The sequence below is a fragment of the Salvelinus sp. IW2-2015 genome, linkage group LG17, assembly GCF_002910315.2.
Source record: "Salvelinus sp. IW2-2015 linkage group LG17, ASM291031v2, whole genome shotgun sequence".
Classification (NCBI taxonomy): Eukaryota; Metazoa; Chordata; class Actinopteri; order Salmoniformes; family Salmonidae; genus Salvelinus; species Salvelinus sp. IW2-2015.
The window spans coordinates 9,973,619-10,001,279 of NC_036857.1; the positions used below are offsets into that span (position 1 = coordinate 9,973,619).

Sequence of the window (27,661 nt, forward strand, 5' to 3'; positions counted from 1 at the left end):
AGGTGATCCTTTTTAGGTAAAGGTAGAACAATTTCTATAATATGACAATCACTATCTGTCTTTGATGTGAGCACACACTATTAATAATCAAGTAAGAACACCTTAGGGTGCGAAAATAATGTCATGCAGAAAGTTGAGAATAATACCCTAAAAAGATTAAGAGGCAGAAGAAGATAATTATTGCAGATGATCTAAAAGCCAAACAATTTACTCCTAGGAAGAAGATGCATAACAGATCCCAAATAGTATGTGGCATCTCAAACCATTTTTTTTTTCATGAGGAAATGAAATGAGTAGTTTGGTCCTTGTTACTGTAAATGCACAATGAAGGAGTGGAAAGCTTACACAAAGAGAGAGTGGAAAGACTGTAAATCAGACTGGAACAGACAGAATATTGTATTATGATGCTCCATCCCACTTCTCTTCTCTAGAGAACAATGAAGTACTGTTTGACTGAACTAACCACAATGGGCAATGGAAGAGTAAGGATTCGAGAAACAGAAATCTCAAGATTCCACTGTTCTATTCATCGATTCAAATCAATGAGAGCAATTGTTTTTGTTTTTATGTATCGTTACATTAAATAAAACGCTTTGTCTATTTTTACATTATAAAAAAATATATAGCATTATTACAGTGTTGGTAATTTCTCGCTCACAACACTGTTCTAAATGCAACCATGTTGGGGAAACCTGTAAATCACACATGAAACAGACAACTCTCCTTATGTATGTGCTATTAATGTAATCTCTACGGTGTAGGGATAGAGACAAAGTTACAAAAACTCCCTGGCCGAGGATTAACACTCAAAGAACCCACTCGCATCCAGTGATATAATTGTGATGGTAACCTGTGTGCTGGGATTCGAAGGCCCGAAGCATGGCTCTGATTGGCTTAGCCAGCTATTCCATACTGTAAGCACCATATGGCCTTGCATGAGTGGGATACCAGCCAGAGAGAGAGTGTTCCGTTCCCACGAAAGATCCTTCTCTGTGGTCTGGGTTTACATACAGGAGAGATAGTGTTTTGTGTCGGGTCTGTCTATGACTGAGGAATGCGCCCTTAAGCTGTACGGACCTACCCTGCCTTGTAAACTCGTACCCTCTATCTAAAGTTGAGGGGCTTTTCAAGGACTCCACTGTCCCACTGAACTTTGCCACGTTCATTTGACTAGATAGCTCAGTTTTGCCCCTCTTTGTAAGTACAGAGTTAGTGTACATGTCCCAGGCCGGATGGTGGAGTTGGCCATGGAAACAGTGGCTTCTGGTGTTAGCAGATGGCATCCTCTCCCTGCCCCTCGTACTCCATGTGGCTCTACTTTACACATGACCCACTATTCTGTGCCAACACTTAGACTCCTATTCCTTCTACATTGATACGTACTTCTCAGAAACAAGTTAGTGTTTGCGTTGGTAGATAATACATTGAGTGTACAAAACATTAAGAACACCTTCCTAATATTGACTTGCACCCCCCCCCCCAAAGGGATGCTGCCCCATGTTGACTTCAATGCTTCCCACAGTCGTGTCAAGTTGGCTGGATGTCTTTTCGGTGGCAGACCATTCTTGATACACACAGGAAACTGTTGAGCGTGAAAAACCAGTTCTTGACACAACCCGCTGTAGTACCCACTGTGACTATTAAAACCTACCCTAACCAGAAACCGTGGATAGATGGTAACATTCGTGCGAAACTGAAAGCGTGAACCACCGCATTTAACTATGGCAAGGTGATGGGGAATATGGCAGAATATAAACAGTGTAGTTATTCACTCCGCAAGGCAATCAAACAAGCTAAATGTCAGTATAGAGATAAAGTGGAGTCAATTCAACGGCTCTGACACGAGACGTATATGGCAGGGACTACAGACAATCACGGACTACAAAAGGAAAACCAGCCACGTCACTGAGACCGACGTCTTGCTTCCAGTCAGGCTAAACACATTCTTTACACGCTTTGAGGATAACACAGTGCCACCGGCGCGGACCGCTACCAAGGACTGTGGGCTCTCCTTCTCCGTGGCCGACGTGAGTAAAACATTTAAACGTGTTAACCCTCGCAGGGCTGCCGGCCCATATGGCATCCCTAGCCGCGTCCTCAGAGCATGCGCAGACCAGCTGGCTGGTGTGTTTACGGGCATATTCAATCTCTCCCTATCCCAGTCTGCTGTTCCCACATGCTTCAAGATGGCCACRATTGTTCTTGTACCCAAGAAGGAAAAAGTAARTGAACTAAATGACTATCGCACCGTAGCACTCACRTCTGTTATCATGAAGTGCTTTGAGAGACTAGTCAAGGGTCAAATTACCTCAACCTTACCTGCCATCCTAGGCCCACTTCAATTTGCTTACCGCCCCAATAGATCCACAGACGATGCAATCGCCATCACTCTGCACACTGCCCTYTCCCATCTGGACAAGAGGAATACCTATGTAAGAATGCTGTTTATTGACTACAGCTCAGCATTCAACACCATAGTACCCTCCACGCTCATCATCAAACTTGATGGCCCTGAGTCTGAACCCTGCCCTGTGAAACTGGGTCCTGGACTTCCTGACGGACCGCCCCCAGGTGGTGAAGGTAGGAAACATSCACTCTGCTAATATAGTCTTAATTCATTCCTACTTAGATTTGTGTGTATTGGGTATATGTTGTGTAATTTGTTAGATATTACTGCACTGTCGGAGCTAGAAGCACAAGCATTTCGCTACACCTGCAATAACATCTGCTAATCACGTGTATGTGACCAATAATATCTGCTAACCATGTGTATGTGACCAATAAACTTTGATTTGATGGCACCTACTACCATACCCCATTCAAAGGTACATCAATATTTTGTCTTGCCCATTCACCCTCTGAATGGCACATACATAATCCATGTCTCAATTGTCTGAAGGCTTAAAGATCCTTCTTTAATCTGGCTCTTCCCCTTCATCTACACTGATTGAAGTGTATTTAACAAGTGGCATTAACAAGGGTTTATAGCTTTCACCTGGATTCCTCTGGTCAGTCTGTCATGGAAAGAACAGATGTTCTTAATGTTTTGTATACTCAGATATGAGTCCATAGATAAGGGGATATCTCTCTTGGAAAGGAGATGTTTTCTTATCTCAAGACACGTCCTGGAAGCATACGGCACTTCTCGATTAGATTAGGAGGTAGAAAGAGCCACAAAATTTCACCAATGTTGATACAGTAGCTACATCATTGATGTGACTACAAGACATTCATACGGCACTACAAGCTAAGTATAGAGTAGTAGGCCTAACTCAAACTGTTGCAAAGAGTACACACTTAGACCTCTTAGGCTACTGAACAACATGCAAACTGGACTCATTACGTTACTAAGCTTTAGGTGAATAACTGTATTTACAGACATTACATTATTTAAGCAACTTAATCTCATCATATGCTGATGAAAACCTTATACCACTCTACCGTGCTCTAAGAATATGCATGATATCATTATTGCACCATCAAAACACATACAGTAACTTTCCCATGGGTGATTTGACTGAAGGCTTTTGTTGATGTATCTATACAGTATTGTGTCCTTGTCATGAATGTTATCAAGCTTGTTTCCAAAAGACATCAGCTGATAATCAATGGAGAGTGTCTCAGAGATTCTACTGGAAAAACATAGAGATACAAATAAAAATATGTGACAGCAATTGACCTTAGCATATTTTTTTACTTAACTAGGCAGGTCAGTTTAGAACAAATTCTTCATTTTCAATGACGGCCTAGAAACAGTGGGTTAACTGCCTTGTTCAGGGGCAGAACGACAGATTTTTACCTTGTCAGCTCGGGGATTTGATCTTGCAACCTTTCAGTTACTAGTCCAATGCTCTAACCACTAGGCTAACTGCCGCCCCAATATGCACAATGAGTTCAGACTAGTCCTGAATATGTTGACTATGTCTTCACAAGAATTACACAACTTTTTTATCACAAGTATTTGTGAAAAAATCGATGTTTATATAACTTTTCAACAGCTCTCGGATGTTACACAAAACACTAGCATGATACTGTATGTAGGCGTCCATGTACCCTACTTCTACCATCCCCTTCTTCAAACACACTCCCCCATCTCTGTGTGGGAAAGTCCATGCTAACGTTAAATCTAGACATCATTCCATTACAGAGTTGAGGGTGGAGAAAGCAATGCTAATTGCCTTAAATGTGATTCAGGGGGTTGTATTTATTAAGGATCCCCATTGGCAGCAGCTACTCATCCTGGGGTCCAGCAAAACGTAGGCAGTTACAGTGCATTCMGAAAGTATACAGACCCCCTTTTCCACATTTTGTTATGTAACAGCCTTTACCAAAAAAGTATTATGTTTTTTTACTCATCAATCTATACACAATACCCCATAATGACAAAGTAAAAAACTTAAATATCACATTTACATAAGTATTCAGACCCATTACTCAGTACTTTGTTGAAGCACCTTTGGCAGCGATTACAGCATCGAGACTTCTTGGGTATGATGCTACAAGCTTGGCACACCTGTATATGGGGAGTTTCTCCCATTCTTTTCTGCAGATCCTCTCACGCTCTGTCAGGTTGGATGGGGAGCGTCACTGCACAGCTATTTTCAGGTCTCTCCAGAGATATTCGATTGGGTTCAAGTCCGGGCTCTGGCTGGGCCACTCAAGGACATTCAGAGACTTGTCCCGAAGCCACTCCTGCGTTGTCTTGGCTGTGTGCTTCGGGTCGTTTTCCTGTTGGAAGATAAACCTTCGCCCCAGTCTGAGGTCCTGAGCACTGGAGCAGGTTTTCATCAAGGATCTCTCTGTACTTTTCTCTGTTCATCTTTCCCTAGATCCTGACGAGTCTCCCAGTCCCTGCTGCTGAAAAACATCCCCACAGCATGATGCTGCCTCCACCATGCTTCACCGTAGGGATGGTGCCAGGTTTCCTGCAGACGTGACGCTTGGCATTCAGGCCAAAGAGTTCAATATTGGTTTCATCAGACCAGAGAATCTTGTTTCTCATGGCCTATGTCCTTTAGGTGCCTTTTAGAAAACTCCAAGRGGGCTGTCATGTGCCTTTTACTGAGGAGTGGCTTTCATCTGGTCACTCTACCATAAAGGCCTGATTGGTGCTGCAGAGATGGTTGTCCTTCAGGAAGGTGGTCCCATCTCCACAGAGGAACTCTGAAGCTCTGTCAGAGTGACCATCAGATTCTTGGTCACCTCCCTGACTCTCTAGGGAGAGCTGGGCGGCCAGCTCTAGGGAGAGTCTTGGTGGTTCCAAACTTTGTCCATTTAAGAATGATGTAGGCCACTAGGATCTTGGGGACCTTCAATGCTGTGGAATTTTTTTGGTACCCTTCCCCAGATCTGTGCCTCGACACAATCCTCTCTGAGCTTTATGGACAATTTCTTTGACCTCATGGCTTGTTTTTTTTCCTGACATGCACTGTCAACTGTGGGACCTTATATACAGTATACAGGTGTGTGCCTTTCCAAATCATGTCCAATAAATTAAATTTACTACAGGTGGACTCCAATCAAGTTGTAGAAACATCAACGGAAACAGGATGCACCTGAGCTCAATTTTGATTCTCATAGTAAAGGGTCTGAATACTTATGTAAATAAGTATATTMCAGTTTTTTCTAAAAAACTTATTTTGCTTTGTCGTTATGGGGTATTGTGTGTCGATTGATTAAATACATTTTAGAATAAGGCTGTAACATAACAAAATGTGGAAAAAGTCAAGGGGTCTGAATACACTGTATATACAGTAAAAAATAACATTACAATACATTTCACAACAGATTTCACAACACATTAAGTGTGTGCCCTCAGGCTCCTACTCTACTACCACATATCTACAACACATAAGCCATGTGTACGCCTGTGTATAGAGTGTATGTTATTATATGTGTGTGTATTTGTGTGTCTGTACCTGTGTGCGTCCCGCTTCACAGTCCCCGATGTTCCATAATGGATATTTATTTCTTGGTTTTAAATCTGATTTTACTGCTTGCATGAGTAACTTGATGTGGAATAGAATTCCATGTAGTCATGGCTCTGATCTATTTAATACTGTGCACCTCTCATAGTCTGTTCTGGACTTGAGGACTTTGAAGAGACCTCTGGTGGCATGTCTTATGGGATATGCATTGTTTTCTGTGCTGTGTGCTAGTATTTAAAACAGACAGCTCGGTGCATTCCACATGTCAACACTTCTCACAAATACAAGTAGTGATGAAGTCAATCTCTCCTCCACTTTGAGCCAGGAGAGATTGACATGCATATTATTAATGTTAGTTCTCAGTGTATATTCAAGGGCCAACCATGTTGCGGGCCAATTGTAATTTTTTTAAGTCCCTCTTTGTACCACCTGACCACAGTACTGGACAGACCTCTCCCCATCTTAGCTACTGTTGCATCAATATGTTTTGACCATGACAGTTTACAATCCAGGGTTACTCCAAGCAGTTTAGTCTCCTCAACTTGCTCAATTTCCATATTATTTATTACAAGATTTTGTTGAGGTTTAGGGTTTAATGAATAATTTGTCCCAAATACAATGCTTTAAGTTTTTGAAATATTTAGGAATAACTTATTTCTTGCTACCCATTCTGAAACTGACTGCAGCTCTTTGTTCAGTGAGGCAGTGATTTCACTTGCTGTGGTAGCTGATGTGTATAGTTTTGAGTCATCAGCATACATAGACACACAGGATTTACCCAGTGCCAGTGGAAGGTCATTAGTAAAGATTGAAAAAAGTAAGGGGCCTAGACAGCTGCCCTGGGGAATGCCCGACTCTACCTGTATTATGTTGGAGAGGTTTCCATTAAAGAACACCCTCTGTGTTCTGTGAGACAGGTAACTCTCTATCCACAATATAGCAGGGGATGTAAAGCCATAACACATTCATTTTTCCAGCCGCAGATTATGATTGATAATGTCAAAAGCTGCACTGAAGTCTAACAAATCCACTCCCACAATGTATTTATTATCAAATTCTCTCTGCCAATCATCAGTCATTTGTATAAATGCAGTACATGTTGAATGCCCTTCCCTTTAAGCATGCTGAACATCTGTTGTTCATTTGTTTACTGTGAAATAGCATTGAATCTGGTCAAACAAGCCTGAGGTCACACACCTTCCTGTATGCTTAGATTCAAGAGATGGAAAACAGTGGAGGCTGCTGAGGGGAGAACGGCTCATAATAATGGCTGTAACGGAGCGAATAGAATGGCATCAAACCATGTGTTTGATGTATTAGATACCATTCCACTGATTCCGCTCCATCCGTTACCATGAACCCGTCCTCCCCAATTAAGGTGCCACCAACCTCCTGTGATGGCAAATAGGAGTGGCAATATCGTCCGCTATCATCCTCAGTAATTTTCCATCCAAGTTGTCAGACCCAGGTGGCTTGTCACTGTTGATAGACAACAACTAAAAACTCACCTCTTCCACACTCACTTCACAGAATTCAAAACATTTGAACATCTTGGCCATGTTCTGTTATAATCTCCACCCGGCACAGCCAGAAGAGGACTGGCCACCCCTCATAGCCTTGTTCCTCTCTAGGTTTCTTCCTAGGTTTTGGCCTTTCTAGGGAGTTTTTCCTAGCCACCGTGCTTCTACACCTGCATTGCTTGCTGTTTGGGGTTTTAGGCTGGGTTTCTGTACAGCACTTTGAGATATCAGCTGATGTAAGAAGGGCTATATAAATACATTTGATTTGATTTGTCTTTCATTATTTGGTCAGTTTGCCTGGATGTGTAGATTCAGAATTAGTTGTTGGCTTGTCATGACTAAGTTTGCTAATCTAGCCAATAAAAAATGGATTAATGTAGTTGGCAATATCTGTGGGTTTTGTGATGAATGAGCCATCTGATTCAATGAATGATGGAGCCAAGTTTAATTTAAGGTTCTCCAAAGCTTTTTACTATCATTATTTATATAATTTATCTTTGTTTCATAGTACAGTTCTTCTTCTTGTGTGCAGCCAGACTTCCAAAGTGGATAGTAAAAAATATATATATATACTTAAATTATACTTCATTAACATATTTTAATATATTTAAGTATATTTGTGATAAATATACTTAAGCATATTAATAATTATCTAAATTGYAACAATTATAAATACATTTAATGCATTTAATGTAAATTTTATTAGTATTTTACTAGCATTGAAATATATTGAATACATTTAAAATGATCTAAATTGTGGCACTTTTTTTGTACTTAGGTACGTGCATTCGAAAAGTATTCGGACCCCTTCCTTTTTTCCAAATGTTTTTACATTACAGCCTTATTCTAAAATTGATTAAATTAATGTATTTCTTCATCAATTGACACACAACACCCCATAATGACAAAGTGAAAACAGGTTTTCAGAAATGTTCGCAAATGTATAAAAAAAATAAAACATAAATACCTTATTTACATAAATATACTTGCCATTCATTTWGCCTCATCCCTCTTGCCTCATCCCTCTCAACCATACCATTTTAAAATCCTCATCAATCCATGGGGATTTAACTGTTTTTACAGTAATTTCCTTAATGGGTGCATGCTTATTAGTAATTGGAATAAACTATTTCGTAAATGTGTCAAGTGCAGTGTCCGGTTACTCCTCATTACACACCACAGACCAGCAAATATTCAACATAGGAATCACTACAAAACTTATTTTATGAGCTCTTATACACTATATTAGGCCCAGCCTTTGGAGCTTTGGTTTTCCTAGATATGGCTATTATATTATGATCAACATATCCGATGGATTTAGAAACTGCTTTAGAGCAGATTTCTGCAGCATTAGTAAAGATGTGATCAATACATGTGGATGATTTAATTCCTGTGCTGTTTGTAAATGCCCTGATAGGTTGACTGATAACCTGAACCAGGTTGCAGGCGCTGGTTACAGTTTTATGCTTTTTCTTGAGTGGGCATCTTGATAAAAGCCAGTCAATATTTAGGTCACCTTTGTTCATTTCACATAGAGTACAAGTCAGTACCAGTTTGGACACACCTACTCATTCAACAGTTATTCTTTATTTGTACTATTTTATACATTGTATAATAATAGTGAAGACATCAAAACTATGAAATAACACATATGGAATCATGTAACCAAAAAAGTGTTAATATATTTTATATTTTATATTCTTCAAAGTAGCCACCCTTTGCCTTGATGAAAGCTTTGCACACTCTTGAATGAGTAGGTGTGTCCAAACATTTGACTGGTACCGTACATTATCAAGCATTACACACATACACTATATATACAAAAGTATGTGGACATCCCTTCAAATGTATGGATTCGGCTATTTCAGCCACAGCCACTGCTGACAGCTGTATCAAAGCACACCGCCATGCAATCTCCATAGACAAACATTGACAGTAGAATGACCTTACTAAAGAGCTCAGTGACTTTCAACGTGGCACCGTCATGCCACTTTTGTCAAATTTATGCCCTGCTACAGCTACCCCGGTCAACTGTAAGTGCTGTTATTGTGAAGTGGAAACGTTGAGGAGCAACAACAGCTTAGCCGCGAAGTGGGAGGCCACACAAGCTCATAGAACGGGACCGTCGAGTGCTGAAGCGCGCAAAAATAATCTGTCATCGGTTGCAACACTCACTACCGAGTTCCAAACTGCCTCTGGAAGCAACGTCAGCACAAGAATGTTTGTCGGGAGCTTCATGAAATGGGTTTCCATGGTCGAGCAGCCGCACACAAGCCTAAGATCCCATGCGCAATGCCATGTGTCGGCTGGAGTGGCCATTGGACTCAGTTGAAGCAATTGGGGCAGTTGAAATGTGTTTTCTGGAGTGATGAATCACGCTTCACCATATGGCAGTCCGACGGACAAATCTGGGTTTGGCGGATGCCAGGAGAACGCTATCTACCCCAATGCATAGTGCCAACTGTAAAGTTTGGTGGAGGAGGAATAATGGTCTGGAGCTGTTTTTCATGGTTCGGGCTAGATCCCTTAGTTCCAGTGAAGGGAAATCTCAACGCTACAGCATGCAATGACATTCTAGACGATTCTGTGCTTCCAACTTTGTTGCAAAGGGAAGGCCCTTTCCTGTTTCAGCATAACAATGCCCCCGTGCACAAAGCGAACAGAAATGGTTTGTCGAGATCGGTGTGGAAGAACTTGACTGGCCTGCACAAAGCCCTAAACTCAACCCCATCGAACACTTTTGGGATGAATTGGAACATCGACTGCGAGCCAGGCCTATTCGTCCAACATCAGTGCCCGACCTCACTAATTCTCTTGTGGCTGAATGGAAGCAAGTCTCCGCAGCAATGTTCAAACATCTAGTGGAAAGCCTCCCCAGAAGAGTGGAGGCTGGTATAGCAGCAAAGGGGGGACCAACTCCATATTGGAATGATATGTTTGACGAGCAGCTGTCCACTTACTTTTGATCATGTAGTGTATTATTCAAATAATGACTGTTATCACTTGGTGGTCTATAGCAGCTTCCCACAAGAATGGGCTTTAGGTGAGGCTGGTGAAACTGTAGCCATATTACTTGACATGAGATCCTCGCTAAGCTTTACAGGAATATGACTCTGAACATAAATGTCAACACATCCAGCTTTGGCATTCCTGTCTGTTTTTGAAACCAAGTATTGCTACCACTGTATCATCTAAGGTATTATCTGGGTTTCAGAGATTGTCAGTTAATMAATGTTCTCTGTTACTAGAAAGTTATAATGAACGATTTCATGTTTCTTAGGCTACATATGTAAAAGTGGGCCATTTCTAAGCACTTTTCTGAGATTCTTGATTGTTTTTATTGCTTTACTGGGAGGCTTATCAGAGGTAGGCATGACAGTGATGGTTGCAAGGTGAGCTGCACACAGTAGACTTTCTACTAGGGCAAACCGCCTAAGTGCTAACAGTATAACTATAACCAATGAACATTCATTGGCGCATAATTACTGCATACAATAGCTGTAGGATTGACAGAGGCACTCAGGGAAGTTAGAGGGACATACATTATATATTACTTACATTATGATTGTCAAAGCTCCTGGGATAATGTACATTTGCAGCAGCACTACAACAACTCAGCGACACAATGGTAGGGATTATCTGAGCAGGGTTTGGGTCAAATCATTGTCTCAATGCAAATGCACAGACATGGTCCAGGAGCCAAGACGATTTGGATGGAGTCCCTCATTTCTGTAGAGCATCTTCTGTTTCCTAAAGGTGTCATAGTTCTCTATAAAAGTTACGCCAACAGAGCTACAGTCGTCTTTTAGCCAGGTGTATAATGCCGGTAGTCTGCTGAATCTTTCACAGGCGCGGGCCAGCGATGATTGCCGGCTTTTTAAAATCTTTCTGTAATCACCCCAAGAACAGGAAATAACATAGTGACGACAGTGCATTACATTCCAATGTGGTGCATGTATAGTTCTGTGAAATGATCGCTAAAGAATGTAAACATGATGCCGATATAAACGATGTGACCTCAGTGGCAGCAGAAAGGTGACTGTTCAATGCCTTGTTGCTTTTATCTTGTTTGACCACTATTATTATTTTCTCACTGGCAGTGCAGAGGCAATTGATGAGCATTATTTGTATTGTCTGACACTACCATGTCCTCACTAGTGTGAAACAGTTTACAACAAATTCCCTGGTATCTAGTACATGCGGATTGGTTCAGATCAATATGACCCAGTTCATCACGTATCGTATGTCAATAAGATTACATCCAGATCACATCCAGCTGTGAGGCCTAATTCAGCCTCTATCTCTCTATGTTGGCTAACTAAGGTAGGACAAATCAACATGAGGCAGTGAAAAACAACATGATGTCATTCCTGCACGTTTTGCCAAATTGTGAGATTAGGATTATTCTACACGGCCGTCCCTGAGAACATCTCCCTTCCACAGACAAAGCGTGACCAGGGAAAAATCCTCCCAGCGATGATAGTATTTATTCAGATGAGATTCTCTTCCACACTGGAAAAGCTCAATGGTCTGACAAAGAACTGGGAATGAACTGAGCCAGCAACTGTAATAGATAGTACTTCATTCAATATTTGTATCTAATTTATTTTCATGATTGAAGTGAATATCGGATCATTGTTGTACTAATGTACAGTTGATATTTCTAAAATGAATGGGCTTTAGGAGTACTTTATAATGTCAAACTTGGAGGAACTGATTGAAAGTTATACAGTAAGTTAACACATACTATTATCCCATTAGTCAGACCTCTCTTTAAAATGTGATTCATCTCTCGGAAACTTTCCAGGTTCAATGAAGGATAAATAAATCAGTCAATTATTCCAGACATATTTGTGCCATTGAGTCAGTGGTAGCTGTGAGATTCTCTTACTGTCATGCAATGTGCTGAATGTGAGGCCTGTGGATGTGCTTAACCACATCAGGTGTGGAGCAGCTTCTTCTCTGTCTCTTGTTCTTTCAAACAAACACACACAAAAAAACATTGTCTCTCCTACCACCTCTCTCTACCTGTCTCTCTCTCTCTCCCTCTCCCTCCCTCCTCCCGCTCTCTCCCTAAAACCCTGTCAGTCTCAGGGAACATCTGTTTCCCTTGCCACCACTGCTGAGRAAGCAGTGACTTAACCTCTGCTTCCCTTCGCTGGTGATTACAACAACAGGACAAAAATACTCCACTAATCTCTTTCAGAGTACATTGACTGAAACATAGGGCTGGAAAGAGGCTATATACCTTCTTAACAATGTTAAATGTGCCGTGATGGATCATGAATAAATCAATGATGTCATGGCACCCAGAAGTAAATAACGTTTCTGTTTTCTAAGGTTCACTTTAAATGCTCTCACAGAAAGGCTAGTACCCTAGCAGATTACACTCCCATATTCTCTCACATTTAATCCAATTGTACAAATATGAGTCGAAGGTGAATGATACAACAGGAATTCCTTGAAAACATATGGTTGAACATAATGCTCTGGAGATTCCATAGTAACTGTAAGAGCAGAAGGCAACGGATTGAAGGGGAATTATGCGATACCACAGATGAGGTCTGCCTCTAAAGATAAGGTGGTATGTGATTCTATAATGGAGGAATACCTTTTACACATCAAAGGTCTGGGAATTTCCACATAGGAAGTGTTATAGTATGTACTAATTAACACTGAATGTTTTGCTGTAGGGAGATTGTATCACCTCAAACTTGTTTTTTGCCCCACTATAATTTTTTGCCCCACTATTCTTCTTGATCAGGGCAGGGTACTTCCCCTTATCCCCTTGCAGTGTTACGTTGCCGTGGGAGCTATCTCAATCATCATTATATCCATCCGGATGTGCCTCAGTCCTAAACCTCATTGGCCAGTCTGTTGAGCCTACATTGTCTGTCCCATTAACAGCCCAGAGTGTCAGACGTCTCTGCTCTTTTATCTGGCACGCAAGGCCGCCTTGGCAGGCCGGGACTGCAGGTAGGAAACCATGGCCTCTGCCTGGCCTAGCCGTGGGTGGGTGGCTCTGAGACATAATCACAGGTGTTTCCCTCCAGGTATGCAGCCAGCCAGGTTCAGTCATGCTGGGAAACCCGCCAGACACCGGGAGTTTTATTGTCGTAACTGCAAGGTGTTGCTAGGCAAGTCTGGTCTTGCGCTGTTGTGCTTCTTTCAAAGAAGTGGTGGGGGAGAAGGAGAATTTTGTCTTGACATTGGGGAATAAACTTGAAAGAAATTAATGTTCTTTCATTTAGTTTTTTAAGAACTTTTTAGTACTCCACTTACGAAGATGGAACTGGACAAGAAACAACCCATGCCTAGCCTACTCCGTTTTAAAACCACATTCATAGTAAGCTCTGATACGCTGCTGTCATTAGTTCATGAGTAGGCTATACTGTAATGTAAGTAAGCCCTGCAGCAGTCCTCTACACGACTCTTCACACTTCATTTTCTTCAGCTTAGCTCAGGGCTACGATTATTGGAAGCCTCATTTCATAACCGGTTCTTCTTAGATAGAGGGATTACATTGCCTGAGAATCATGTCTGTTTTGGCACAGGTCAGAAGTGGGAGGAATGTAGAAATCTGCTAAAACAAGTGCACCAGGCCAGGGTTTGGAGGAGCTGAGGTGAGGATTGTAGAGGGCTAGTATCAGGCTAATCATAGGTCATTGGCAATGAAACCCCTGAGGTAGGGATATTTCTATGATAAGGGGACATCATTTTTGCCAYTAATTAACATCAAGTTAAGTATGCTACTCAATATGTTGTTATGAGATGTGAGTTTCTGTGTGCGCTAATGTCAACATATCCATTATTTCATACTCTGAGAACATTCTATTCTCAACATATTTCATGGATATCCTAACCGCTACTCTCAATGGGCTTTAGCTAGTGGGATACAAGACCCCCACATCACCCTCCCAAAATGTCCAACAGGAACCGAGGATGTAGTGGCAAGCTTTCATTTCCTTTTTTCAAATGAGACAAAGCAGCTTTTGGATACGAGAAAAAGAGGAAATTACTGAATTTACCCAACAAACACTGAAACGTTCAGTCTGAGAATGAGACACCAGCTCAACGCCCATTAAAGAAAGTTATTCTTAGCAAGGATATTAGTCATCAAGTAGAATGGGCCTTAATTGTCACGAAAAGCACATATTCCAGCTCTATGCTGTCTCATCTTCCTCTTCTCTCCTAGCTGGGTGACTCTGAGTGACTGACTGGGAGGGGAAGTGACTGTGTTGTGGTTTCAGAGACCCGTCCATCTCTGCATCCGACGTCCTGCATGGCCACAACAGACAGGAAGCCAGGCATCAGCGTGGACAGAGAGTGAATATCTCACCACACCTACAGCCTTGGGCCTTGTGCTACACGACCCAACACAACACAACACAGATAGACAGTGGCTATCCCACAGCCCTGAAATAAAGCACCTGGCTGACTCTGCACTGGACTTGATATTCTTCATTATGGATGTTGAGTCCTTGAGTGTTGACTGAAAGTAGCCTAAGCTTTGGCACGGCAGTAGACCTGAATAACAATAAGACAGTAATAATAACACAAGAATACATAGCACATTTAAAGGTAAAAAATATACAATATATTTGTTGTATAAACTTGTACATAAATGTCTCGTACATTTAGTTTTACATACACTATAGATACTGTAATTGGGTCAATTTAACTTCACATCCTTCATGATTCAGAGAAAAGGTCCCCCGTTACCAAGCGAGTCTTATGTACATATTTTACAAACACATACCAAATAAACACAGCCCTTTGATGTATTTCAGAGGCTGTAACAAAATACAGATGTGTTATATAAAATCCCTGAAAATGTCTCTCCGTGAGGTAAGAACACATTTAGCATCATCTTCACTCGTTTCATTTCATTCCCTCTCTCTCATTCACTAAAACATTCAACTTTGAGCCGACTCGTTCCGAGACATTACTGGCAACAACAGAACGGATCAAAACACACTGCATGTTTCCCTTAACATGGTTCTGCTAAAGGAAGAGTAGCTGCAGGCTGAAGATTGTGTCTATACATGACTTATCCATGACTTAACAAACAAGGTTCAAATGTCCATTATGGATCATAACTACAAGTCATGAATTTCAAGCACGGCATATGACAATCCTATACTATACCCAGGTCCTTGGTTAAAGACAGTTAAGTGTTATGTTAACTTAGAAGGTATGATAAAGGCTAGAGGAACAACAGGCAGAAGAGGTACAGAACAGAAATTCAACTTGATTACATGCAGACAATGCAATGCTATTATAATTATTACAATTTACAAGAGCTTTACAAAACTATAGGTGTTTCATCTTTAACATTTTGCAGAGGGTGACCTGTCTCAGTTCAACAAAGGTAAAACGGTAATGCTCTGACATACTGTATTGCATTCCTACATGATCAAATGTTTACACTGAAGATGACAGCAAAGTAGGGAATATAACGTAGCACTTGTCAACTACTGTTTTCCAAGATCACTCCATTCTGATGTTAAGAGAGAGAGCTGCAAATGAAGACGTTTAGAACAGTCATCAACAGGAACGCTACAGTCATCAACAGGAACGTTACAGTCATCAATAGGAACGTTACAGTCATCAACAGGAACGTTACAGTCATCAACAGGAATGTTACAGTCATCAATAGGAACGTTACAGTCATCAACAGAACGTACAGTCATTCAACAGGAATGTTACACATCAATAGGAACGTTACAGTCATCAACAGGAACGTTACAGTCTCAACAGGAACGTTACAGTCCTCTAATAGGAACGTTACAGTCATCAACAGAAACGGTTACAGCCATCAACAGGAACGTTTAGTCATCAACGGAACATAGTTCATCAAAAGGAACGTTACAGTCATCAATAGGAATGTTACAGTCATCAACAGGAACGCTTACAGTCATCAACAGGAACGTTACAGTAATCAACAGGAACGTTACAGTCATCAACAGGAACGTTACAGCATCAATTAGGAACGTTAGTCATCAACAGAACGTTACAGTCATCAATAGGAACGTTAGTCATCAACAGGAACGTTACAGTCATCAATAGGAACGTTAGTCATCAAATAGGAATGTTAGTCATCAACAGGAACGTTACAGTCATCAACAGGAACGTTACAGTATCGACAGGAACGTTAGTCATCGACAGGAACATTAGTCACCCAAAGGATCGTTACAGTCATCAATAGGAATGTTACAGTCATAACAGGAACGTTACAGTCATCAACAGGAATGTTACAGTCATCAACAGAACGTTAAGCCATCAACAGGAACGTTACAGTAATCAACAGTAATGTTACAGTAATAACAGGAACGTTACAGTAATCAACAGGAACGTTACAGCCATCAACAGGAACGTTACAGTCATCAACAGGAACATTACAATCATCAACAGGAAGGTTACAGTAATCAACAGGAACGTCACAGTCATCAACAGAACGTTACAGTCCATCAACAGGAACTTACAGTTCATCAACAGGAACGTTACAGTCATCACAGGAACATTACAATCATCAACAGGAAAGGTTACAGTAATCAACAGGAGCGTTACCGGTCATCAACAGGAGCATTACACCATCAACAGGAACGTTACAGCATCAACAGGAACGTTAGTAATCAACAGGAACGTTACAGTCATTAACAGGAACGTTTGTCATCAACAGGACGTTACAGTCATCAACAGGAACGTATAGGCCATCAACAGGAACGTTACAGTCATCAACAGAACGTTAACAGTCATCAACAGGAACGTTAGTCATCAACAGGAACGTTACAGCCATCAAACAGGAACGTTTACAGCCATCAACATGAACGTTTACAGCCCTCAACAGGAACGTTACAGCCATCAACAGGAACGTTAGTAATCAACAGGAACGTTACAGTCATCAACAGGAACGTTACAGTCATCAACAGGAAACGTTAGTCATCAACAGGAACGTTACAGTCATCAACAGGAACGTTTTAGTCATCAACAGGAACGTTACAGCCATCAACAGGAACGTTTACAGCCATCAACAGGAACGGTACAGTCATCAACAGGAACGTTAGTCATCAACAGGAACGTTACAGTCATCAACAGGAACGTTAGTCATCAACAGGAACGTTACAGTCATCAATAGGAATGTTACAGTCATCAATAGGAATGTTACACTCATCAACAGGAACGTTAGTCTTCAAGGCCAACTTAAAGTAGCCCCATTTCCTCAGCAAAAGTACCATTCAAAAAAAATCTCTGTTTGGTCCCAGAAAACATTGATTCCCATTCTCCATGGCCAACATCTTCCTTCAGACCAACGCATCAGCCACATTTGTTAGGAAAACAACTGACACATCCACATGACAGCTGGAGAATATGAAATAACAGTTAAACCATCTTAGAGTTAGCTCATAATGATGACATTTCCTGCAATAACCATACCATCATTCACTATTATAGACGATAAGGCATCAGAGCGTGGACCAAACAAAGTATGTACTTTTTAAAAGCATACTGGGGAGCACCGTGGGCTATAAAAATCCATACTTAAATCACTTGCACGACAGGTGAGCCTCCTCAGTCTCTCTCTACCAGCTGCATTTCCAGGACTCTTTTCCTTTTCCTGACAGGCTACAAAAGACCATGTAGACACTGATGAAGCAACATGGCCGCCAAACCCTGCCTTCTCCGTCTCCTCACGTCGACTCCAGAGTGTCCAACTGGAACACGTTGTGATTGGTCGGCGTGGTGAAGTAGAGCTGCTCATTGGATGAGGAGCGGTTGTCACACGGGCTGTGCAGCCCCAGTGTCCTCTCGAAGTCCAGCAGCTGGCCCATGAAGTTGAAGTTGGGGGAGATGTTGGACTTCTTCCTCTTGACAAAGTCATAGGCGTCATTGAGGGATAGGTTGAGCCTCTGCATCAAGTAGGCCACGGTAACGGTCACAGAGCGGCTGATACCAGCCAGACAGTGTACCAGGACGCCACACTGCTTGGACCGAGCCTCATCTACATYTACAAGTGAAGAAGAAGGTCAATATGAGTCAAATAAGACTGGTTTTATGATCAGATCACACATAGACTTCAGACTCTCAGGGCGTGGGGTCTAAGGGCTTGATAGTGTATTCATAAGGTTCAACACACAATAGCTAACATGTAGGCCTGCTTCTTATTGTTTTCTCATGAGGATCAAGGGAGACAGTAAGTAGACTTTTATCTTTGTTGAATGGCATCTCCATTTATAGTGAGTTAATCCCAGCAGGGTGAAACGCCCTGGACTCCACCACAACCAGGATACATCAGAGTTAGACTCATGACCTGATAACCAAACACAGGCAGCCATAGAGAGTGGAAGCCATGTTTCCTTCCTCTACCTCTAACCCCATCGACAAACTAGTGCACAACAAGCCTGGAAACACCACTAGTACAAACATACATAACCTAGAAGGTTTCCGGTGCTGTTGTGGGTTTCTGTAAGTTAGGGTTCCCCAACTTGGCCCTCCCAAGTTTTCTGAGCAAAATAAATAAATTATTATTTACATTTTGGGGGGACATAAAAMACTAAAAACACCAGCAAATCAGCTCCAAGTTTAATGTTGGAAATCTACTCCAAAGGATTTCCATGCATAATAAAGAGATAAGGTAAACTCACCCCATTCCGTACAAATGTGCGCAACCGCGACATTCAAACGAGGCTGCAAAGAAAACTAACGGGACTGTAGCGACTGTGTTAACTTCAAACTCTGGGGTGTGAACTACGTTTCTACTCAAGCGTTGATCGACATGGTAATGGCTCTATAGTATTGGAGAAAAGTTGAAAAAACTGACCCTCCGATAAATCGTGACGTGTCATGCCATAACGTACAGCATGCGTAAAGCAACTATTTCTGTCTTACAATCGCTCTCCACCAGGTGTAGCACTTCTCTCATCATTTAAAAACAAGAAATGGACAGTGACGGGGGTAAGGGGGGATACCTAGTCATTTTTTGCGGCGTCACTGCAAGCGATCATGACTCTCAAAAGACAATGTTTACTTCTGAAGATCACTTTAGCACCGCCCTAAAAACCCGATTCAAATTCGACACAAACCTTCAAATGACACATTATATAAACTCTTTATAGTGTTTTATTGACATTTTAGAGGCGATAAGGTGATAAGTTGGACAGATCGAGTGAAAAAAAGCCATTTCCCCACACGACATCTCTCCTTCTCACTATCACGCATTAGTTTCGCTTCCCCACCCGCCATTTTTAAAAAGACCCGACGGAGCTCATTGCCTTCTTGAATCATGCAGAAACGAGCAGCGTGGAGGTCATGTCATTGATTTTGTTGGAAAGGGGAGAAATTGTGCTTTACAATGGTATTGACATTACAGTTGATCTGGAAGTATTACGTTTTTGGTGCGCTAAAATAAGGTCAATTGTACGGACCAAGGCGATGTACAAAAGTGAGTGAGTTTACGTTATACCTTCAGCAAGTATTCATACCRCTTGACTTATTCCACATTTTGTTGTGAATTCATATTGGAGGAAATAAGATTTTTTACCTCACCCATCTACACACAATACCCCATAATGTTGCAAATGTATTAAAAATGAAAGTATTCACACCCCTGAGTCAATACTTAGTAGAAGTACCTTCGGCAGCGATTACAGATGTGAATCTTTTTTGGTAAGAGCTTTTCCACTATTATTCTTTTCAAAAATTATTCAAGCTCTGTCAAATTGGTTGTTGATAATTGCTAGTCAACCATTTTCAGGTTTTGCCATAGATTTTCAAATAGATTTAAGTCAAAACTGTAACTCGGTCACTCAGGAACATTCACTGTCTTCTTAGTAAGCATATCCAGTGTAGATTTGGCATTGTCCTGCTGAAAGGTGAATTAATTTCCCAGTGTCTGGTGGAAAGCAGACTCAACAAGGTTTCCTCTAGGATTTTGCCTGTGCATAGCTACATTGTTTATTTTTTATCCTGAAAACTCATACCCATAACATGATGCAGCCCCCACTATGCTTGAAAATATGGAGTGTGGTACTCAGTAATGTGTTGTTTGGATTTGCCCCAACATAACACTTTATATTCAGGAAAATAAAATTGAATTGCCACATTTTTTACAGTATTTTAGAGCCTTGTTTTAGAGCCTTGTTGCAAACAAGATGCATGTTTTGGAATATTTTTTATTCTGTACAGACTTCCTTCTTTTCATTAGTAATGTGGAGTAACTACAATGTTGTTGTCTTCTTCTCGATAGTCTTCTTCTATCACAGCCATTAAAATCTGTAAAGTCACCATTGGCCTCATGGTGAAATACCTGAGCGGTTTCCTTCCTCTCCGGCAACTGAGTTAGGAAGGACGCCTGTATCTTTGTAGTGACTGGGTGTATTGATACACCATGAAAAGTGTCATTACCAACTTCACCATGCTCAAAGGGATATTCAATATCTGCCTCTTTAAAAAAAAAAATGTATCTACCAATAGGTGCCCTTCTTTATGAGGCATTGGAAAACCTTCCTGGTCTTTGTGGTTGAATCAGTGCTTGAAATTCACTGCTTGACTGAGTGACCTAACAGATAATTTTATGTGTGGGGTAGAGATGAGGTAGTGATTCAAAAGTAATGTTAAACACTATCATTGCACACAGAGTGAGCCCATGCAACTTATTATGACTTGTGAAGAACATTTTTACTCCTGAACTTATTTAGGCTTGATATAACAAAGGGGTTGAATACATATTGACTCAAGGCATTTCAGCATTTAATTTTTAATTAATTAGTACAAATTTAGAAAAACATAATTCCACTTTGACAATATGGGGTATTGTCTGTAGGCCTGTGACAAAACATATAAATTCAATTAATTTTAAATTCAGGCTGTAACACAACAAAATGAGGAAAAAGTCAAGGGGTGTGAATACTTTCTGAAGGCATTGTATGTGACCTTATACAAACGTAAGCAAGGTTTGGGCTAATAGCAGGCTATTTGTAGACTACAAATTATTTGCAATCATGTTCTGGCCCCCTGTCCATGTGCTCAAGAAACAAATCACCRCGCAGCTGAATCTAGCTGATGATCCCTGCTGTAAGTTTTTTTTAAAGATTTGTTGTCCATCCTTAAATAACAGACATACTGTATGACACTAACAATGATCCAGGAAGTTCATCAGTAGCACAGGTACTGTCCCTTGTGCCGAGCAAGGGACTTCAGTCCAGCTCTCTTTTTGACCAATACATACCCGAAGAGAGGTGGTGGATGGACCAATATATATATTTTTTTTTATAGAGAGAAAAAAATAAAAATGAAGACACCAATAGACAGTTATGTTGACTTGTGACATTTGTAACCAGATGTGAAAATAAAAGTAAAAGCCATTGCTTCATCACACAAGGGGGTTTCAGTGATGAGCAATACCACTGGGTATACCAGGAACTTAGCGGTAACAATGATTAAAATCATAATACAAATATGACTAAAATACAACAAGAACATTAGGTGGACAGCAAACAACTTCCTCTTTCTCACTGTAATTCACAGAAGTGTATTATATACTAGGTATGCCCGTGTGTCATTTCCTACAGGCTTCGTTCTCCACATATAGTAATTTTTGGAACACAATGTGACATATCATGTTCTCCCCCACACAGTAAGTCAGCTACTCACCGATGAAGGATATGGCCTCTGGAAAGAACTGGGACAAGTTCTGACTCCAGTGGTCCGAGATGGGGATCTGCTTGTACGTAAAGAGGCCGTCATGTTCAAACATGTTGGGGAGATTAGGCGTGACGTTCAGGATGTACTTGATGTTGTACTGGCCCAGCACGTCCAGGTTGGTGGAGTCTTTGGCACAGCCCAGGTAAAGGAAGGGGAGGATCTGGACTGGGAAGGCAGGTTGGATGTTGGGAAGGGGGCTCTCCTCAGACTCGGTGGCGCTGCTCGGCTCACGGTCCGATTCACCATCTGAGAGGTCGGAAGTGATCCGGAGACTTCTGAAGCCTAGGACGGAGAGCGGGGGAGAGGAGCTGGGACAGGAGCTGTCCAGGAGGGTCTCACAGTGCTCTGGGTACTCGGTCTGAAACTTCCCAAATCCCCCTGAGATCAAAAACACCAAGGAGTTATAGAATTGTGTATGTGATGTCCTGTGTATCTCAGCCAAGCATTATTTTCATATAATTATTATTATTATTAAAACTGTAACAACAAAACAGAGATTTGGGTCAAATATTATTCGTTAGAGTTTAAATAAAATGACTGACAAGTGGTCAAATTAAGTAATAGGCTCTGTACTACGTTTTGTTTACTATGAACAACATGTTAATAACATGTGAATAGGACTGACTCAATAACAATTGTATGCTATCTATACCATTACTGAAAACTGTATGGGCAATAGTTATTTCCTTCACAGCAGAACATTCATGAAATGCATGCCTTTTTCCAACAGTAGCAAAACATGGCGTAGCCATTTTGGAATTTTAATTGAGATTCTCAGTCACACTACTTCTCAAAGTTTGAGAGACAATAGATGTGGGCTACCTTCAAAACTATGCTGTATTGTAAATACTATCTATATAATTAAAATGGATTGATTTGAGTTGTTTGTCTAAAATATATTTTAACCCTACTTTATATACAGTGCACGGACAGTTAGACAAGGAATAACCTACATATCCTATTAAAAAACAATATAATGGCAAAAATGTAACTTGCCTTCCAAGTAATATGCTTTACATCCGTCGTCCCATAGTTTCTGAAGAAGTAGTCCCAGAACCGAGCCAGTGGCCCCATCCTGCCAGTCCACAGTGCACTCATCGTACAGAATCACTGTATCTGTATTGCAACGTCTAACGAATTTCTCCTTGTCTTCGTGATTCGGTATGATAGTTCGGATGGGTATGTTGCCCTTCTTAAACCTTCGCAGCATCAATGCTGGAATTGCCAGATTGATCGCCGTTTCTATGTGGGATGATTCGTAAAGCTCGTGCGATCGGCAGTCCAACAAAAGCAGCGAACTTTCCCCGGATTCCAACTCGAGTTGGAGCCATTCTACGCTTTTACTTTCAGTCACATTAGTCATATCGAACTAAATATCATGTTACATTCATGCAGGTAGGCTAATACACAAATGACGCTACATTGTACACCAAGCGACGAATGACTATTTCGAGGAGAAACACTGGAACATGTAAACTCCAACATCAAAGTTCAAATGTTTTTWAAAAAATGTATCAAATTACCGGTTTGAGCGGGAGCGTTGATTTCCCTCTAACCACATATACACGCCCAAGTAAGCAACTCCTGCATTTGTTCCTATGCAATAATAACAGCAGACATTAACACGAACTATTCGACACTGACAGTCGCACTACTTGGAGCACATTGTCCCTTTGCCATTCCGATGCAGAGGAAATGTACTTGACAGTGGAGCAACTCAAGAGAGGGAGGTGCTTGCTTCAGGATTTAAAGACATAGATGGAGATTGAAAAATTTGGTTTGTAATCCCTCCTCTAGGCTATTACTGTGTAATAAATAACCTATTTGAAAGTGTTTTATATAATTGTATTGTTATTTTAATGTTATTTTATTATTAAATTAGGTATACAGAAAATGCATTATTCTATCAATCTTTGAATGATCAAAACAGTTTTTTTTCACTCGTTAATTATGTTTAATATGTAGGCTATGCAACATAATTATTGCAGCCCACTACCTGCTCTTTTCTTATTTGTATGCAGTGATGGTTTTTATTCTTGGTCATGTGTGGTCATATCAATGTAAATATTTGCATATGATATGGGTTAGGTTAGGTTAGATTACTCGTTGCTCGTTGGTTATTACTGCATTGTCGGAACTAGAAGCACAAGCATTTCGCTACACTCGCATTAACATCTGCTAACCATGTGTATGTGACAAATAAAATTTGATTTGATTTGATTTGATTTGATAATAAACACTGAGGACCACAGGATAGCCTATTGACCTTTTTACGTGGATGCTGGCCAAAACACAATATTTGAGATGATATCATCCTGTAACACCATTGAACCTCATCCTCTCCAGTCTCATAGCATGGCATGCTGGGGAAACACTATTTGGATAGTCCCAAGTAGATGTTTTGTAGATGTTCTGTAAATGTTCGATAACTGTCAACAACATTTCAACTATCCACTAAGCCTAAACCCCCTAACCTTAGCCTTGATCCTAACCATAACCCCTACACTTATTCTAAACCTAACTTAGTTAGCAGTTGCTTATCAACATATAGTTTGTTGATAGTATAACCATCTGTAGATCATCTATATGGGAATATCCAAATAAAGTGTGACTCATGCGGGTTTTGAAAAGGGGTTGTTGGTGGGGGAAAAATCATTTAAATTGGCTGCTTTCCTTTGATCATTTTTAATAGAATTCCATCCAATTATCTGTGTGCAGTATGCTGTCTGCGGATGTTCCTTCCTCTCGCTCTCCCTCGAACATAGCCTATAGCCACCCGTCCCCTACCCTCTGATTTTACCCCGTCATTATGGGATTCATCATCTGTGATCAGAGCCATAGTGTAGCGAATGTTACATTCATATAATGCTAAGGCCCTGATTATCTTAGCCACTAACCTTTTCAGAAACACTGGCCTGGCCTACATGTTTGTCCTGCCAGAAGACATCTCTGGCTCTCTTTCTTTCTGAAAAGGAAGCACAGGATGTGTTTTGTTATAATCACAGAGGATTACAAAGATGATGATTGCAGTGGAAAGAATCCCCAGGACCACCACTGATGAGTGTGTATTTGTGCTTGAGATAACGAGCGTGTGTGTGTGCACGTGAGTGGGAGAGACACGGAGTTCTCTCCTCAGAGTGCAGTGCAGAGCCGTGGGCCGCTGATATTCCCTGATAAGGAACTGCAGGGTGTGCATTTACACTATGATGAATGATGTGAGTGTAAGAAAATGAGGTCAAATACAATACAGAACGTAGTGTACAGAAGGCTCTGCCAAGTGCACTAAGGTGGAAAGTTTACTCTGCGAATGACATTCTGGAGGACGAAATTAGAGCCTGGGATTGGGTTTGCGTTTTGGGTTTGAGACATTTACTTGATTCACCAGCTTTTGAGCCCATATCATAAAAAAACATGGTAATTACTAGGGAAATGCCATACAAGCATATTTCAAAGTAACCCCATTTAAAAACATTGTTCCACCACACAACATTAGCAGCCACATGCATACATTTTCATTTTAAATGCATATCATAATTACATTTATATTTGTCATTTAGCAGACACTCTTATCCAGAGCGATTTACAGTTAGTGCATTCATCTTAAGATGGCTAGGTGGGACAACCACATATCACAAGCATAGAAAGTACATTTTTCCTCAATAACGTAGCCATCYGGGGTCAAGTGCTAATTAAATGCACTATGAATAATGCTATGTGTACCTTTGCCAGATGACTGCTCTCTTGCATCCAACTACATACAAGAAACAATAATATATTATACGAAAAAATCTGAACTCAAAATGACTTAAAAAGAGGGTATAAACAGTCTCTCAATGCTGCAGTGGCATGAGACTCTCACTATGATCAATTAGGCCTGGCTTTGCATGAGTGGTGCTGGTCACCTGACTAGTGCACTCGGAGAAGCATTTCTATTACATAATACACTCAGAACGTGAGCTCAGGATAATACTCTCATTCTCWCTCTCGCTTTCTTAGGAACAGCAGGATATATCTTTGATTTGCCTGGATACTGACTTTGCATGTTTGAGAGCGCTGCTTTGAACCACCTCACGCACCCCATTCGTGCACAAACTCTTTTCATGTGCAGATGTTAAGTGTGTAGCTAACCCTCATAAATAATAGAGATGTGTTTTTTCTCCTCATTAATGTAACATATTGGAAATGATGAAGGCCTTTGGCTCATGGTGCCTACCCGTTAACCATCACGTTGTTAACCAGCTTCCACCCTACACTAGAAAATGTGGTCACCTGATGACAGACATTATTTCTTAAACATTTATATCCTGAAAAATTGACATTATCAATTTGGAACTAACTATTGATAAGAAAACAGTCTATATGTTATGGTATGCCTTCAAAACATTGACATAGCATCAAAACCAAGTTAAGAAAAAAGTCATAATATCCTGTTGTATTATCCCCATCTAGTGGCACATTGCAGTTGCTGCACACACAGTAGACAAGAGGAATGATTGTAGTATGAGAGAAAACACAACTCTAGGAAATAAGATGCACTGCTCCTCCCTCTGGTCGAAAGAAGGCATGTTGAAGGTACTGATCAGTTCGTAATACACCTCGATGACTGACCTACAAGGCAATAGGAATATGCTAATACTTTCACAATGCTATTCAAACTTTGATAGCATGTCAAAATGGGACCCAAGTAATAAAAGGGACTCATGACCAAGTGGCCTTATGAATATGATGTGCAAAAGTACTAAGGAACAAATGGAAATTGCATGTTGCCCCTCAAGCTTCACTATTTCATAATGTCACATGTTTACCGTTTAAAAAAGACCCTATGGGGTTTTGAAAGAAAACATGTGCATACACATTAAACAATGAATGATGTGTAATGTTCTGGAGGGTTGACTCTCCATTTGAAGCCCTCTAAACCTAGATGAGTTAGAATGAAAACAGTTAAAACAGAGTATAGTAAATCCAAGCGGTGGCTTGTTCTGCCCCGTCTGGGAGCCTTTAGCTTATGCTAAATGAGCAAATATTGAAGGCACAAAGCAGAATGATTGTATGAGGGGGCACAATGCCACATCTTTCAGCATGTTAAAACACAGTTAAGAGGGCAATTGTATTAAAGTTGAAGTAATGGCACAATGGAATTACTGGGGGAATAGGAACACCCCATGGTTAACATGGAGCAAGACTAAAATTACTGACAGACAAATCAGTTGCAACTTCTGAAAAACATTGGATGTCATCCATTTCATACTAAAATGCGTAGAGAAAAAGGTTCTCAAAAGTGTGTTCTGACAGTGGTTTCAGATTTGCTGAATCACTCTGGTGAGGTGTAGTAGAGCAAAGGGCATATTTAATGTTTGTCAAGGCTGACATTTGGTTGAGAGACAATGTTACATCATTTCCACATTGCCAAAGTGATAAGAAAGATCATTTCCCCTGTCAACCCTGACCTTGTCTTTTCAAAATAAAGTGTAGTAACAGAACAGTTGCTCAAGAAATACAATAGCAAAAGTA

General features: G+C 40.8%; 1 protein-coding gene and 1 long non-coding RNA gene across 3 annotated transcripts; one reads left to right on the forward strand and one right to left on the reverse strand.

Moving 5' to 3' along the window:
* The first annotated feature begins 16,027 nt into the window (after positions 1-16,027).
* Positions 16,028-16,523, forward strand: LOC139029041 (uncharacterized). Of its 2 annotated transcripts, none has more exons than XR_011481281.1 (3): positions 16,028-16,095; positions 16,283-16,341; positions 16,447-16,523. It is a non-coding gene; the product is annotated as an uncharacterized lncRNA (long non-coding RNA). The 2 variants fall into 2 exon arrangements; XR_011481280.1 differs by lacking the exon at positions 16,447-16,523 and adding an exon at positions 16,407-16,445 and having other exon boundaries at positions 16,283-16,363.
* Positions 16,524-17,550: 1,027 nt separating this feature from the next.
* LOC111976614 (dual specificity protein phosphatase 7) lies at positions 17,551-23,887 on the reverse strand. Its single transcript, XM_024005582.2, has 3 exons — positions 23,147-23,887; positions 22,100-22,528; positions 17,551-18,449 (listed from the first exon to the last, which is right to left on the reverse strand). The coding sequence occupies exons 1-3, from the start codon at positions 23,511-23,513 to the stop codon at positions 18,139-18,141; spliced, it is 1,107 nt and encodes a 368-aa protein (XP_023861350.1). The 5' UTR covers positions 23,514-23,887; the 3' UTR covers positions 17,551-18,138.
* Positions 23,888-27,661: the final 3,774 nt, after the last annotated feature.